This window comes from Acipenser ruthenus, chromosome 3 (genome assembly GCF_902713425.1).
Source record: "Acipenser ruthenus chromosome 3, fAciRut3.2 maternal haplotype, whole genome shotgun sequence".
NCBI classification, from domain to species: domain Eukaryota; kingdom Metazoa; phylum Chordata; class Actinopteri; order Acipenseriformes; family Acipenseridae; genus Acipenser; species Acipenser ruthenus.
In genome coordinates, this window is record NC_081191.1 from 6,002,143 (window position 1) to 6,017,010 (window position 14,868).

The following is a 14,868-nucleotide window of genomic DNA, read 5'->3' on the forward strand; positions in this document are numbered from 1 at the left end:
TGCCCAGTCCCTGACCATCTTCCGGCGCCTCCTCACCTCTTCAGACAGCACCTGTAGAACTCCTCTTTTTTTTTCCCTATGGACGCTCTTCCTTAAATGTGCTTTACTTGCTCTTATCCGCCCCCTTTTTTTACTGCAGTTAATCTTGTACTTTAGAGTACTGTAATCTGTCAAATTTTATTTAATCTGTAGTATTTTGTATTTAATTATATCCTGATGTAACTATCATTGACTGACACTGTTATCTGCTCCGTTACTGAATCGTATTTTGTCATACTTGTACTTGCTAGAACCAAAGTCATTGTATTTATCTTGCTCTTAATTGTATTATTACTTGTACTGTGATTCTTGAAATGTATTTTTGTTTACGACTGTAAGTCGCCCTGGACAAGTGCTAAGAAATAAACAATAATAATAATAATAATAATAATAATAATAATAATAATAATAATAATAATAATAATTTGACTCCCCTGCACCCCGACCACTTTCAAACAAAATGTCTCGTTTTAAATCACGCGACAACACACACAATTCGTGGTTTTTATGTACTTTTAACAAATCTGTCTCTGTGAAGATTTACAATCATCCTCCACCAACGGTACCACCAACCAAACGAACGAGACAAATAATCTTAAAATAAAAACCATACCCCATTGAAACATTTTTTCCTTAAAACTACGTTTAAGTGCAAAAAAAAAAGTAGTTTTAAGGAAAAGGTGTTTCAATGGGGTATACTTTTTATTTTAAGATTATTTGTCTCGTTATATTATATTTAAATTATATTTAAGATTCTTTAATATTTACTTATGTTATTATTATTATTATTATTATTATTATTATTATTATTATTATTATTATTATTATTATTATTATTCAATAAATTCACTTGCAATTTGAACCCGTTCATTGGTTATTAACACAGTTTATAAACTATGACGTCACATAAACCCTAAATGGAATTATTTTCCTGTAACTCACTGAAGCCCATCGATATATATAAGGGAGCCTGTGTTTGAATCAAAACATTGGAGGTATTTATAGGTTTTTGACAGCATGACAACTACTTGTTATTGTTTACATTCAAATCCATGATTTATTCTTACATGATGTAATGGTGTTCTATATATTGTGACATCATTTTTACTTCTATCTTTGAATCTGTATTAATTCTAATTAATACTACTTTATATAAACTTATATTTTTATTATATCATGCAATGCTGGCTCTGAGGATCAGTCTAGATGTGGCCTCCCCAGCACATCAGCATGCACAACTTTTGAATGAATTTTGTTTATTTATTTAAATGTTATATATTTATTGAAGTTAATTAGTTCATTCTTTTCTGTTGAGTCCCGCTGGCATAATCGTGTTCAGTCTATTTATCCATTTACTTTCTTTTATTCTTCTATATATATATATATATATATATATATATATATATATATATATATATATATATATATATATATATATATATATATATATTCTTGAAAACCCAGTGTTACAGCCCACCAAACTTCGCTAAAGTAGCTGATTGCTGACCTCTACTGGAGAGGCCTATCATCCCACTTACTGTAAATGAATCACCAAAGACAAAACCTCGTGATTTTAATTACAAAAACAGAAACTAACCAGTTCACTATTTTTTACAGTCAGGTGACCGTGATAATCAACCCGTTGAATTTTTTATATAGATGGTGATGAATAGCCATTTTAGAGGTTGATATTTCACCCTCTCATTCGATTTAAAACAGACTGCGGCGAGTGCAGCAAGATTTGAAAGCAGGAAGTTGTGTGTGGGCGCTAAAGGAAAGACAATAATTTGAAAGCCTGCTAGAGTAAGGTATAGTCTAATATTTCTCTGCACCCAGTTGTTTGCACAGAATGTGATTGTGTTTTTTTTTTGTTCCCAGCATAAGCGTTGATGTCTTACATGTTACAGGTAGACTGTACAATAACTACATTGTTACATCAAACAAGGCCTAGTATTTGTTTACAATGTACCGGTGTTTATCACTTCTGAATTTAATTAAACCGTAATAAGTACTGCGGCAGTTTTGATGTGTGTTCCTTTTATATGGATTTGCAACTACCGGTATGTCGCTTTCAAACTATTGTATTTTACATTTAAAAGGAATTTTAATTATATATATATTTTTAAAAATAAAACAAACAAACAAACAACAAAAAAAAAACACTTTACAGTTGAAACTGTCACAAAGACAGATTTGGTTTAGGGGGTAGTCTATTTTCCAACCATCGACATTTTTAAAATATGTGTTTTCATATCTGGGGAAATCAGCGAATACCTCTCTCAGAGTGGGATTGTTTGTATTAATTCTCCGTAATTTTGGTGCTTCTGTACAAAATCGAGTGACAAAATGAAGTTATTTGCTTATTTATTCCGTCTCGTTTTTTTTTTTTTTATGCAGCAAATCTGTTCTACTCAGTTGTTTTGCTTTATTACAAGCCTTATCGATTATTCCATGTCTGTATCCCCTCTGATGAAATCTATTTTGCATAACTTTTTTTATTGTATATCAAATTCAGTTTCTTGATCGCAGATGTGTCTTACGTTTACCAGTTGTCACAGCACTCTAAAGGACAGGGCTTTATGGTCAGCAATAGCTATTTAAAACTTGCTCTATACCTGCACCCAGTCTTGGGCTTAAGAACTGTATTATTCAAATGATCTGGTGCAAGTTTGAAAGGCCCCTGCTAAATCTTCTCTGAACCAATCACACTGAGCATGACACAATCGCACCCGAGTCTGTAGTTACTAATCAGTGTCGTTCAAGCAGCTAGATGGAAGAAACAACTTAATATCAATTAGAACGAAGTATGATCAATATTGTGACAGAGCAGACCTAGTTTGTTTAAGTAACATAAGAACTTTACACCCGCAAGTCACACACACTATAGATGTGTTTCATGCAGTTTGTTTCATTAAGGCACGAGTTCTCTTGTGGAAAGTGATGACTCAGTGCACACTTTTGTGTTTTCTTACAAAACATTGGCTTCAGTTACCAAACTACATATCACTCACTTGTCCACATTGCAGCATGCTGTGGAAACTCAATGCCTGCAATTTTCTCTTCCAAGGACCTTTGATAAACTGTCTTTTGAAGAGATCTGCTGATTTGTATGTGCCTTTTTAAATTAGTCTGCAGAACACATCTTTAATAAAGTTTAAAACCTTAGGATTAAGGTTATCCATTTTTTCCCCTACACCTCTCTCGCTCTCTCTCTCTCATTTTTTATATATCTATATATCTATATCTATATCTATATATATATATATATATATATATATATATATATATATATATATATATCTATATATCTCTATATATCTATATATATATATATATTATAAATCCATTTTTTTCCCTACACACATATGGGTGTTTCCCATGTAATACCATACTATGGCTGTGTTGCACAACCCCCTGCAGTGTTTACACTAAACACATTACCTTATCTTTTTGTATCCCAAGTTCACACTTCATAGGTAAATAAAATAAGGAAATGATGTACTTTTTTTCAACTTTTACTTGTGAATGTTTGCCAGGAGAGATTTTTTTTTTCTTTTTCTTCTAAACATTGCAATGTATCTGGTTCATGCTGGAAGCTAGGAGTTGAGAAATGTATTGCCCAGTTGATTTATACTCATGATGTGTCATTAATTGTTTTTTTATAAATGTTTAAATATATAACGCTGCGTACGGGGACACTGTAAAAATAACATAAATCATTTATTTTAAACTGATGGATGTTCTCCAACACGTATATCTTAATTGGATATTAATATTTTAATTTTAAAATAAATTTATGTGAAAGGCATAACTACTGTTTGTACACTTTCAGAGAATGCACAAATAACAGGAAATCAATATTTAACTGCAATAGATTACATCTTAATATTAAAACAGAATTTGAACCTGTGGAAGGGTGATGGGTAATTCACTGACACAGAGGAGACTTTATTTGTAACGCTGCTCAGGCGCACTGATTTATTTTTACCCGCAGAGGGCACTATTTTCCGTGGCCTGAATACTGGCAACAGTAAACAGAACCACGGGGTTACCAATACTGGTGGTATACAGTCCAGTGCACATACTAGTGCTCAAATAATAATGAAAGAAAAAGGGAAAAAAACACAGTAATAAAACTACAAAAAAAAAGTGCTGCTAACGTAGTGCCCCCACTGCCGCTAAACCGGTCAATACGGGCCTCCGACCTACGCTCCACTATTCCTATACACTGGGGTGGCCAGATTTCCCTGTATTACTACACACTTCCCCTCGGGTACGTAATTATTTATTTTATTCTTTTGTTTCTTTTAAGGCAGGCTGTCTCACTCAGCCATGCTTGCCTGCTCTTTCTTTACACTGATGTCTTTATCCAGCGTCACTGGGTATCCTCTCTCCGGCCACCTGAATGCACAACCAAGCACAGTTCTTATGGGCTGAGCAATCCCCCAAGGCCCGCCTCTCAGCCACTCAGAGAGAGGGAAAGCTACACTTGAAGGGCAAAGATTGACTATCCGTGTTAAAAGTTGAAGATAAGATTAGGTTAGGGCATGGACCCCCAGGTTCTAAATCTAGAATGATCGCTTGATGTAGCCTGACGTGTTTTTGTCGGTCGTTGATTTATTTGAATGAAAAGTAAAAGTACAACATATTAAATTAACAACATAAAACAATCAGCAGAAACCTTACGCCAGCTGTTCATATTGTTTTAGAAAAACCTCTTTTTAATGCTTATCCAGGGTCATAAAATGCTTTCTGGCGTTTACATGACAGACAATCACTTCTACAAATGCTTCTGACTGGTGGCATCAGGGTAGGGAGTTCCGCTACCTTGACGTTCACACACTCAATAAACCCTTCTAGTATTGTTACTATTAGCTTTTACTGAAAAATATTGCTTTTGTTATACATATGTGTTTTTTTTTTTTTTTTTTTTTACTCTTTGTTGAGAGGATTGAATAGTAAAGTCTGATATACCCAACACTATAAGAAAACTAAATAAATGAAATCACAAAGTATTGAATATTACAATTTCCAGCAGCATGAAGTTAACTGGTCTTGTTTTTTTTTTTTATAAAAGAAGCACATGTTTTAGGAAGCATGGATTATCATTTAAAAAAAATGTTTTCTGTTAGTATACTAAATTCAAGAAAGCTCTGTTTATACTGTATGCCTTACTTTTAAGGTACTCAACAATCTTTCAATTGACAAGCTTTGACCCTGAACTTTAGAACAAGTGTCCAAGATTATCTAATAGTAAGATATTTAAAAAACGGAAAATACATTTTTTTCTCTTTTCAAAACTACACAAGAAATTCTAGAATGAGAAAAGGCTGTTCGGCCCACCTATGCTCTCTTGCTTAATGCAAGCGTGGTCCGTTAACACTCAGGAGAGGAAAAACAAAAAAACCCTAACCAGGTTAGTAGGGGAAATGAAACCTGTACTCTGGGAATCCGTGGCTAAACGGACGGCCTCCCTCCAGGTGGCTAGCTAAAGGTCTTATTATGGTCACAGGGAGGGTTATACAGTATTGTTCATGACAGCATCCAGTCTGTTCTTGAAGGACGCGATAGTCTGCTTCAACATCTCTGTCTGGCAGCCTGTTCCAATGGTTCACCACCCTGTCTGTGAAAAAGCTCCTTCCCTCTGTTCTGAATATGCCTTTCAGCTTCCCCTGGTTCTGTTCTCTGTGACCTGTGAAAATAATTCTCGGCAGTTATTTTGTTAAACCCCTTGACAATTTTAAGTACCTCTATTAAGTTGTCTCTGGCTCTCCTTTCTAGGCTATACAGATTCAGATCTTTCAGTCTGTCTTCATACAACATACCCTTCAGTCCTGGAATTAATCGTGTTGCTGTCCTCTACTCTCTCCAATGCCTCAATGTCTTTCTTATGATGTGGGGACCAGAACTGTACACAATATTCTAGGTGTGGTCGTACCAGTGCATTGTATAATTAATGAGACCTTCATAGCGAATGGAATGTGCACAACATTATTTAATGTGCTTGAACTCCTTTAATAGAGTACTGGTCCTTCAGAGAAAGATCTTGAGATTGCCTCCCAATTTAAAGAAACTGTCATGACAGCCTTGTCGTTTAGAGTATGTCAGAAGGAGGGTGTTTACTTTGTGGATGAGAGGACAGATGGATAACACATTAGACCAGTACACAATTTTCATGCACTTAGTGTTACACAATATCTTTTATGTATACAAAGCGCAGTGCAGCATGATGAATGGGGTGCAGGGAATTATTTTTTTTGTGAGTTGAATTGCAACAAGAGAAAAAAAACTTAACTAGAGGATCAGTGTCTACTGAAAATAGCGAGAGCCAGTTTGTAACCTCATGAAAGATAGACATGTGCCACGAAGTAAAGGTGTTGCTTCGTAGTGCTCCAGTGAAGAATTGAATACTGCTTCTTGTCTTTTCAAATTGGGTCTCAGACAGGCATTAGGAAAAATAAACGGATTCATTCCTTACCCACTGGAGAGTGGCTGCAATGAAGGATGACGACAGGCATGCATGCCCATGGCCTACCGAGGGTCCTCTGTACAGGAGTGCATTACCAGTAGCATTCCTCCCATGAGACTGGCAATATCCTCCTATAATAACCACACTTTCACTAGTGCCCCTTAGCGAAATCACAACATTGAAATGTGTTTGGCATAGACTTAAACGAACATCAACAAGGATACTTGATTGCTTATGGAAGTTGATTTTATAATCCCAGTGGCTTCAAAGCTCAATAAATTAATGATTGATTCCACTGAGGTAAGGTTTAACCCACCCACACAATGTAGACACAATATGCTTTCTTGAAGTGTCAAGGCTGGTTACCCATGGGAATTCCAGTTGACAAATTTCTATGGAATTATTAAACTTTATAAATCCTAACATAAAGCATATCAGCTCTGTGTCTCTGTGTATGTGGGTATAATATTAATAAGTCGGTGTAGCATCAGACTGGTTGCTCTTGAATTCTAGCTGCCAAATGCCTTTTGAATTATTCTTTCATATCTTATTGGATTAAGCATGAAAAAATATACATTTTACCCAACTTCTAGTTTGGTGTACAGTCTGACTGGTTACCCTTGAATTCCAGCCGTTACATTTCTATGGAGTTATTGTCCCAAAATCCTGACAAAGTGTTGTGTGTGTTTTTTTGAACTTGCACATTTCATGTGAAGGCATGTGTGCCAACCGTTGGTGATGGTGATGCAACTTCCTCCTCCATGAGAAGAGATGCACTGAAATCCCCAGGGCAGATTTCAAACTTATTGTTAAATGTCAGCAGGATTTGGCTGGTGTGTGATACAGTTTAATGCAATCTGGAAACGCCCTGGTATATTCTTTTGAGAGCTTTAATTGGATAAAGCATGAAGCAGCATTGGAATCTGTCCAAAACATTTTATTCAAAAAAGTATACTTTGTTAATAATAATAATAATAATAATAATAATAATTTGGTCTACAATCGTAATTTTATTGCAGTCCTGGATTACTGTAATAGTGACCCCAAACTAGGTGTATAGAGAACCAATACCATTGAGCATCTAGGCTATATATATTATTTGTATGGTACTCAATCCCTTTTGGTGTGATTGTTAATAGAAGAGAATACATATGGCCATATTATGATTAATACAGTAATCCGTCACATATCCGACTGCGATGGGACCAGAGTAAGGGCGGATATGTAAAAAGGCGGATGAATGAATCCTGTTTTAAATACCATTATACACAGCTGTAACAATTACTATATATTGTTTGAAAGATACAGGGTATTAATGCTTGTGACAGAGTAGCCGTCTGCCATGTGGGTGCGTGCATTCACTGCTGAGTGACAGGCAGGAGATTGTGAGGTTAAAGTTTACACGCCCCACAGGCAAACAGGATTTATTTACATATCAACACACTGAGCAACTCATGTGACACTACCAGCAATGGCAGTGCACAGAGCACACACAACACATGGAAACTTTGGTTGGATCTACAATATCTGAACTAAGCTTCTCTGTTCAATAATAAACTAACGTTACTGAAGAGGTTGATCACGGCGGATAAACGGTTTGGGCGGATACGCGACTGATTACTTTATTATTATTATGCACATCCTTAATTGGTACCAGTTGTGCTATTTTGAGAAGACACACAGATAATGGCACATTACTTGTGAATTAAAAAGGATTTTTTTTTTTTTTTATTACTTCTGCAAAGGGAATTTGTAAGAGGTCCGATTTTCTTCTCAAAAATAATGAATCTTCAGGGAAAGTCAGTCAAACAGTTTATTCAGGAATCAAAATGCAAACAGGAACAAAGCAGATCAAAGGTGATACATCACTGATCTCTCATATAGGTCTCAGCTGATGGTGTTCTGAGCTGCATCAGAGCTGTTATTTACTTCTGAGCCAAGCTGAGCTTTCATGGCATCAGAGATGATGTTTTTTTTCTGAGCCGGCATGGCACAGAGATGTTCGTTTCTGAGCTGCCATCAGTGTAGATGTTAGTTTCTGGGCTGAGCTGACCCGACCTGACCAAAGAAATTACTTCATACAGCACAGATATACAGCTAGCTTACGTAATTTAATTGACCAAATTTGGTCTTATTTCCCTAGCGTGAGGCAAAGCACATTAAAAGTTACATTTGAGAACAATATGGAACAATGTGTATACTGCCCCACACAAGGTGCGTGGTTATCAGAAAAAGCCTGCATGTTCCAATTGTATCATGTGTTATGTGTTTTGTGACACTTACCTATATGTTTATGGGAGGCTGTGTGGTCCAGTGGTTAATGAAAAGGGCTTGTAACCAGGAGGTCCCAGTTCAAATCCCACTTCAGCCATTGTGTAACCCTGAGCAAGTCACTTAACCTCCTTGTGCTCCGTCTTTCGGGTGAGATGTATTTGTAAGTGACTCTGCAGGTGATGCATAGTTCACCCTGCAGCTGATGCATAGTTCACACACCCTAGTCTCTGTAAGTTGCCTTGGATAAAGGTGTCTGCTAAATAAACAGATAATACTAGTGTGTCACTTTTAACAAAAGTAAGTGGTTTTAGAACCAGTTTTAATTGGTTTGATTATGGTTTGTATGTAGGCTCAAAACAGCTTATTAAACAAAGGTGTTATCTGTGCCGCGGTCACAGCTGCAGTCTTTAAGTGTATTTCGGGCCACGTGCCAAGCAGCAGCGCTACAGAGTCAGGGCAATACGTAGGCAAGATTCAAAATCCTTACAGCACGGCCTCTGGCCATCAAAGAGGTGGCTCAGAAATCAGTACATCTGACCTCTTTGAAGATTATCTTTAATGTTTTTACAAATATAGACTGCAGTATATCTATCGGAAATCATTTCAGGATGTGGACAAGAAGGATCCTCTTTGGATTGATAGCCCTGGGTGGCTTTTATGGGCCCTGCCTTTCCTATGGATGCTCTGGTTTTCTCTGCCGAATGTTCAGAGGTATCAAAGTTACAACACCATCAGGTCCTGACCCGGGAAAGCCCCTGTTTCTGACTCCCTTCTTGGAAGCAGGAAAAATTGACGAAGGTAAGCGCTTTCTTTTTAAATGAGCAGTGCAGCATTATGGCTATTAGACCTCCTGGTGCAAAACAGAATAGAGTAATCTCAGGTTTTAGTTTTTTCATGTAATCAGTAGTACTAATATGGCATGTGTGTTTCTTTATTGTACAGTAATTAAAATTGACCCCAGTTTGACTGTCGGTCGGGGGTTCCCAAATTGGGGTTCAGGGGGACCAAAGCACAATCGGATGTTCTCTCCTAAATGGTCTTGACAAAGCCAATGTAAATGTCCCCTAGACCAGGGTATCCGTTCATACACAAATGCTGCTGTTAGGTTCTTGGGGTTATTTATGCACCAGCCTTCAGTAAAGTATGCAATGTACAGTATTTAGTCAAAGTTTTTTACACCAATCATAGTTGAGAATTTAGGCTCTGTTGCACTACAAAGGATTCTGGGGTTAGAGCCGTTTTCAAGTCTACATGGCTTGTGTTACCAGAAGAGACACCTGAACTGTTCCTTCGTGTTTTCCCTAGTCTAGGAGACGCCCCTAAAAATATTCATTAAAAAGTTGCTTCTTTACAAATTCCAGAGCCTTCTGACACACACACACACTGCAGAATTAGACCGTGTCACCCGGGTGTACCCCTGCACATCGCTTCAGCTTTATTAAACTATATTTCTTCTGTTTATTTAGCCAGGGAATTGAGTCTGGTGGGACCTCTCCCTGGAGCAAATGTGAAGAGTTACTCTGGATATCTCACAGTCAATAAGAACTACAATAGCAACCTGTTCTTCTGGTTTTTCCCTTCTCAGGTAAGCGCTTTCTGTCCTACTAAGGTTCTATTGGAATAAAATTTAGAACTGGGAAATATACTGCAAGTAAACTTTGACAACCCCCACATGAAGAGCAGTGTGACCTGAATAGCATATCAGGGTTTGGTTTATTAAATAGCAAATAGGGTTTGGTTTATTAAAACATGTATTAAAATTACCATTTTAAATATTACTAAAATACAGTGAAATAAGGTTAATGGAAAATCAGGTTTATCAGTGCTAGGGCAGCTGTATTAAGATCTGCCACTGTTTTTGATTATTAAAATAAACTTTGTGTGTACTTTTAAAAGTGATTTTATAAGTGGCAACAAGCAATGTTCCACTGTCACTGGCTTCAATCCGGTTTTACTAAATATTGATGACCTTGTTCATTCCTTTTGAAAACCAGGCTTAATGGAAGCCAAAAACAGGTAATGTTTTACACCATGTTGAAAATGAATTGAGGAATTGCCACAAGGGGCACCAGTTATTAGTAGAAGTCTACAAATGAGTTGTTGCATACCAAGTATTCCCTCATTGTCTTATCACCAAAAAACAAAACTTAAGGCTGAGAATGTATCTATGTATCCCGTTATATTGAATAACAAATATCACTTCTGAAAAAGTGAAGCATTATGTAAATACAGGACATACTGTATGTTACTCAGTACTGATCCACATCACTACAAAGAGCACTGCTGATTCACATGTATATGGTAAGTCGCCTGTAAAAGCTTTTAGAGGACAGTACAATTTGTGTAAAAAGTAGAATTACCTGAATTATATAGAGTGTACAACTTTCTTTGAGATGACAGTACTGTACATCACATTTGTGTTGCACAACTCCTATTAGAAATGACTCGAATATCACGCACTGAAACATGCACACACTGCCATCTAGTGGTGTACCTGGGTGACAATTAAAATATATCACAAGCTTATTACAGAAGTGTGTGGCAGGCCAGATTAACTATATGTGCTCCCTTACCTCTGGACTATCATTACTGTCTAAGCTACTGTATTTCATCTTTTAGATTTAATTTGTAGCTACCATATCTACTTATTGCTGTCCTTGCCAGCACTGTATGTTCATTGGTATGTTTAATGGGAATATTCAAGCTCTTGATGAGTACATTTTTAAAAACCTGTATTTAAATAAATGCTGTTCTGTTATATCTGATCTGCTTTCCCATTTTGTAAAGTTTCAGTTGTACAGCGTAATGTTAAATATGCCTGCAATGTTTAGGTGAGACCGGAGAGCGCACCAGTATTACTGTGGCTACAGGGCGGTCCAGGAGGGACTTCAATGTTTGGATTGTTTGTTGAACACGGACCTTATGTTGTGTATCAAAACCTTACTTGTAAGTATTCATTTCAAACATATATTTTAAAGAAAGACTGACATTTATAGCAGGAATGTATGGCTTCACCTTATTTTGTTGTTTTTTTTGGTTCTTTTTCATTTAACTCTGTTATAACAAATGTTAGGATCTTCATCAATATAACATATGTGCAATATATTCCCATAATGGGCCATAGTCACAAAACAATAGCATAGCTTTTTTTCAAAACGTACATCTCCACCATATGTCCTTGTAGTTTCTTGCTATTTCTGTAATATACGCAATTATGTTTTTCCTTTTACAAAAAAGTGCAAACTTGGCATAGTGGTAAATGTTTTGTGAATATGGCCTTATATATTTTATGTTGCATGACTGGTATAATTTAAAAAAAGCCGAATTTGGTAGACAACCGGCAAACCAACCAGAACAAAAGGTTCTGCAGATGTCTGTGTGGTCAGTGCTAATGAAAGCACCGGTGACCCATGCCATCTCAGCTGGTTGTCTGTCCACAGTGCCAGTTTTACTTAGACACAAAGCTCTTGTGTACCTCCTCCAAACCTTGCTTTCTGTGTGTGGCTAAATTGCAAGGAATTTAAGATACTGTGAGATGAGCCCAGATTTCAGTGAACTTGGAGTAGTAACTAGAAGTTATGACTCTCTTGTAGTTGTAATTCCGTATTCACTTCTCAACTAGTATATGTGCAACCGCTCCTCATTGTCGGTGCAGCAGTCCAGAGCTTGCAGAAAACAAATATCTATATTACTATAGGAAGTTATATCAACTGTACTTCTGCAGCTCATGAAGCATATGGGTCTTGAAAAATACATTTATATCCAAATGATTCAATCAGTAATGTAACCACATAGCCATTTCAGGGTTCATGGTTTTTAAATCTAAAATGTCACCTTGATTTAACGCTCTTGTATTTTTGTTTGCAGTGGGTGCAAGGAAGTTTCCATGGACCTCAAAATATTCCGTGCTGTACATTGATAATCCAGTACGTGATTTTTGACTAACTACTTATGAAAATTCATAGTATGCTAAACAAAGTCATGGGAACGATTTAAAAATATTGTTCAGTTCATGCACTTTGATCTGTTCACCCTATCTAAGTAGAACTTGTGCACAAAGACAATCTACAATGGGAGTGGAGCAAGGTTATAATCGTTGTGGAGTTTTTGTGCCACTGAAAGTAGGTAATTTTGATGTCTTGGCAAACAGTATGGGGCTGTTGGTTATTAATACATCAAGTCTTGTTTGAACGATATGTCACTTCACCTGATGTGCATTGTAAGCAGACCACAGAACATTTCTCCTCATTGTCAGGGCAGCTGAAATCAGAATCTTATGAGACTTCCGGTTAAACAAAATGTAGTCTATTTATTTATTTATTTATTTGTTTATTTATATATTTAAGTGCTGGCCCAAGTTTTGCAGGTTAAAAAAATGTTGAAAGACTTAATCATATTATTTTGATTAAAATTATTTGTTGCAAGACTTAATCAAATGATTTACAAAGAAATCAGATTGTTTGTTTACGAGGTCGCACAATAAATCGCAGATTAGGAACCACTTTTAAAGCGTGTGTGTTTGGTGAATCTTGATATACAGCATCTGATTACAATGCGTTTGAACTGGACTGATTTCATGTGAAGCACAGAGTAGGGTGGAGGAACTTGTATAATGAAAAATAGTCTGAGGGAGGGTGTGGGCTACAAAATTACTGTGCTCCCATTTTTTCAAAATAGAAATGAATACATGATACAGTTGATCATGTCAGTGTTGCATCCCACTGGGAATATATATACCTGAACTCTGACCTCTGTGGAAGGTGAATGATATACTTCATGCTAGGGAGTACTTCCTTCAGACCTTATCACAAGCATATGCCAAATGGCGCTTGGGTACTTCAATATACTGAAATACTGCCCTAGCAGAGTCTGCCTGCCATAAATTCAACTGGTAGGATCTCTGATACCGTAGTTTAAAATGTTTGCTTTCCTCAGATGTTAAAGTAAATGTAAAGATATGTAGCTTTTCTTTTATTACTTGCGAGCTACAGAGCTGTTCTACGCACCAGAAATAAAATGTACAATCCTGAGCCAAGAATATTTTTGGTTGGATTTTATTGTGTTCTGTACGCCCATATATAAAACATGAAACTGTTTTCATCCTGGAGTATTTCAAAACTATACCACAATTGTAACACTATTGTGATGATCCGTATTGACATTTAGGGGTCTGTCCTAATGATCTTAGCAGAGGTTGACCAAAATACTCTCTTTTAACTAAATACAATAACAAAAAAATAAATAAATTAAATAGTGTAGGCTTACAATATTAAGAGTCATCATTTTGGGTACTTAACAAGGTGTATAAAACTAACTGAAAATATTTGAATATAATATGCACAGTATTATGTTGAGATGCAATTGCCTTACTATGTGTTACTCTCTTTTCATTAGGTTGGTACTGGATTTAGTTTCACTGATGATGACAAGGGATTTGCCCGCAATCAGGATGATGTGGGGAGAGACTTGTACAGGTTAGAAACTAAATGCATTTCCATCAGTGTTTTAGACACGCATTCATGTGGCAAGGATTTTAATACTGTCTATAAGAAGAGGTGTCTTGCAATAATGTGTGCTGTGTAAATGTAAAACTGTCCCTAATGCTGTGTTTCTGTTCCCACAGTGCACTTACCCAGTTTTTTCAGATATTCTCAGAGTACCAGAACAATGAATTCTATGCTACAGGAGAGGTGACTATCTACTGTTTTAAAGAACTATATATATATATATATATATATATATATATATATATATATATATATATATATATATATATATATATATATATATATATATATATATATATAACACGAAATAAAATGACTTTAAATAAATACTTGCAGTCATAGACACGGTCTGAAGGGAAACGGAAGCTCTGACTAGCACTTGCGCAGATGTATACTTTGAAGCGACTCGTTTGGGAATTCAAATTGTGATGTTAGAGAAGAGATGTGTGTTTGTTTCTGAAATACCTAAACTGCGCATTACAATTAGACAACGCTACAAAGAATTTGAGCGTGAGGGGATGTATGCAGCTGACAGTCACAAAATGATGTACAAATTTTGCAACTGCCGGCTGGAATGGG

At 36.3% G+C, this 14,868-nt stretch overlaps 1 protein-coding gene across 4 annotated transcripts in view; it reads left to right on the forward strand.

Annotated features, from left to right (window-relative positions):
- Positions 1-1,569: 1,569 nt before the first annotated feature.
- The window catches only part of cpvl (carboxypeptidase vitellogenic like), a 40,020-nt gene continuing 26,721 nt past the window's right edge, over positions 1,570-14,868 (forward strand). The window contains exons 1-7 of one of the 4 annotated variants that reach the window (XM_033993920.3): positions 1,570-1,847; positions 9,359-9,580; positions 10,249-10,367; positions 11,614-11,728; positions 12,650-12,708; positions 14,177-14,256; positions 14,406-14,472. In XM_033993920.3, the coding sequence (XP_033849811.1) occupies positions 9,391-9,580; positions 10,249-10,367; positions 11,614-11,728; positions 12,650-12,708; positions 14,177-14,256; positions 14,406-14,472 (630 nt within the window). In that variant the 5' untranslated portion in view covers positions 1,570-1,847; positions 9,359-9,390. The remainder of the gene's footprint in view (positions 1,848-9,358; positions 9,581-10,248; positions 10,368-11,613; positions 11,729-12,649; positions 12,709-14,176; positions 14,257-14,405; positions 14,473-14,868) is intronic. The other 3 variants (XM_033993919.3, XM_033993922.3, XM_033993921.3) reach the window with 3 other exon arrangements.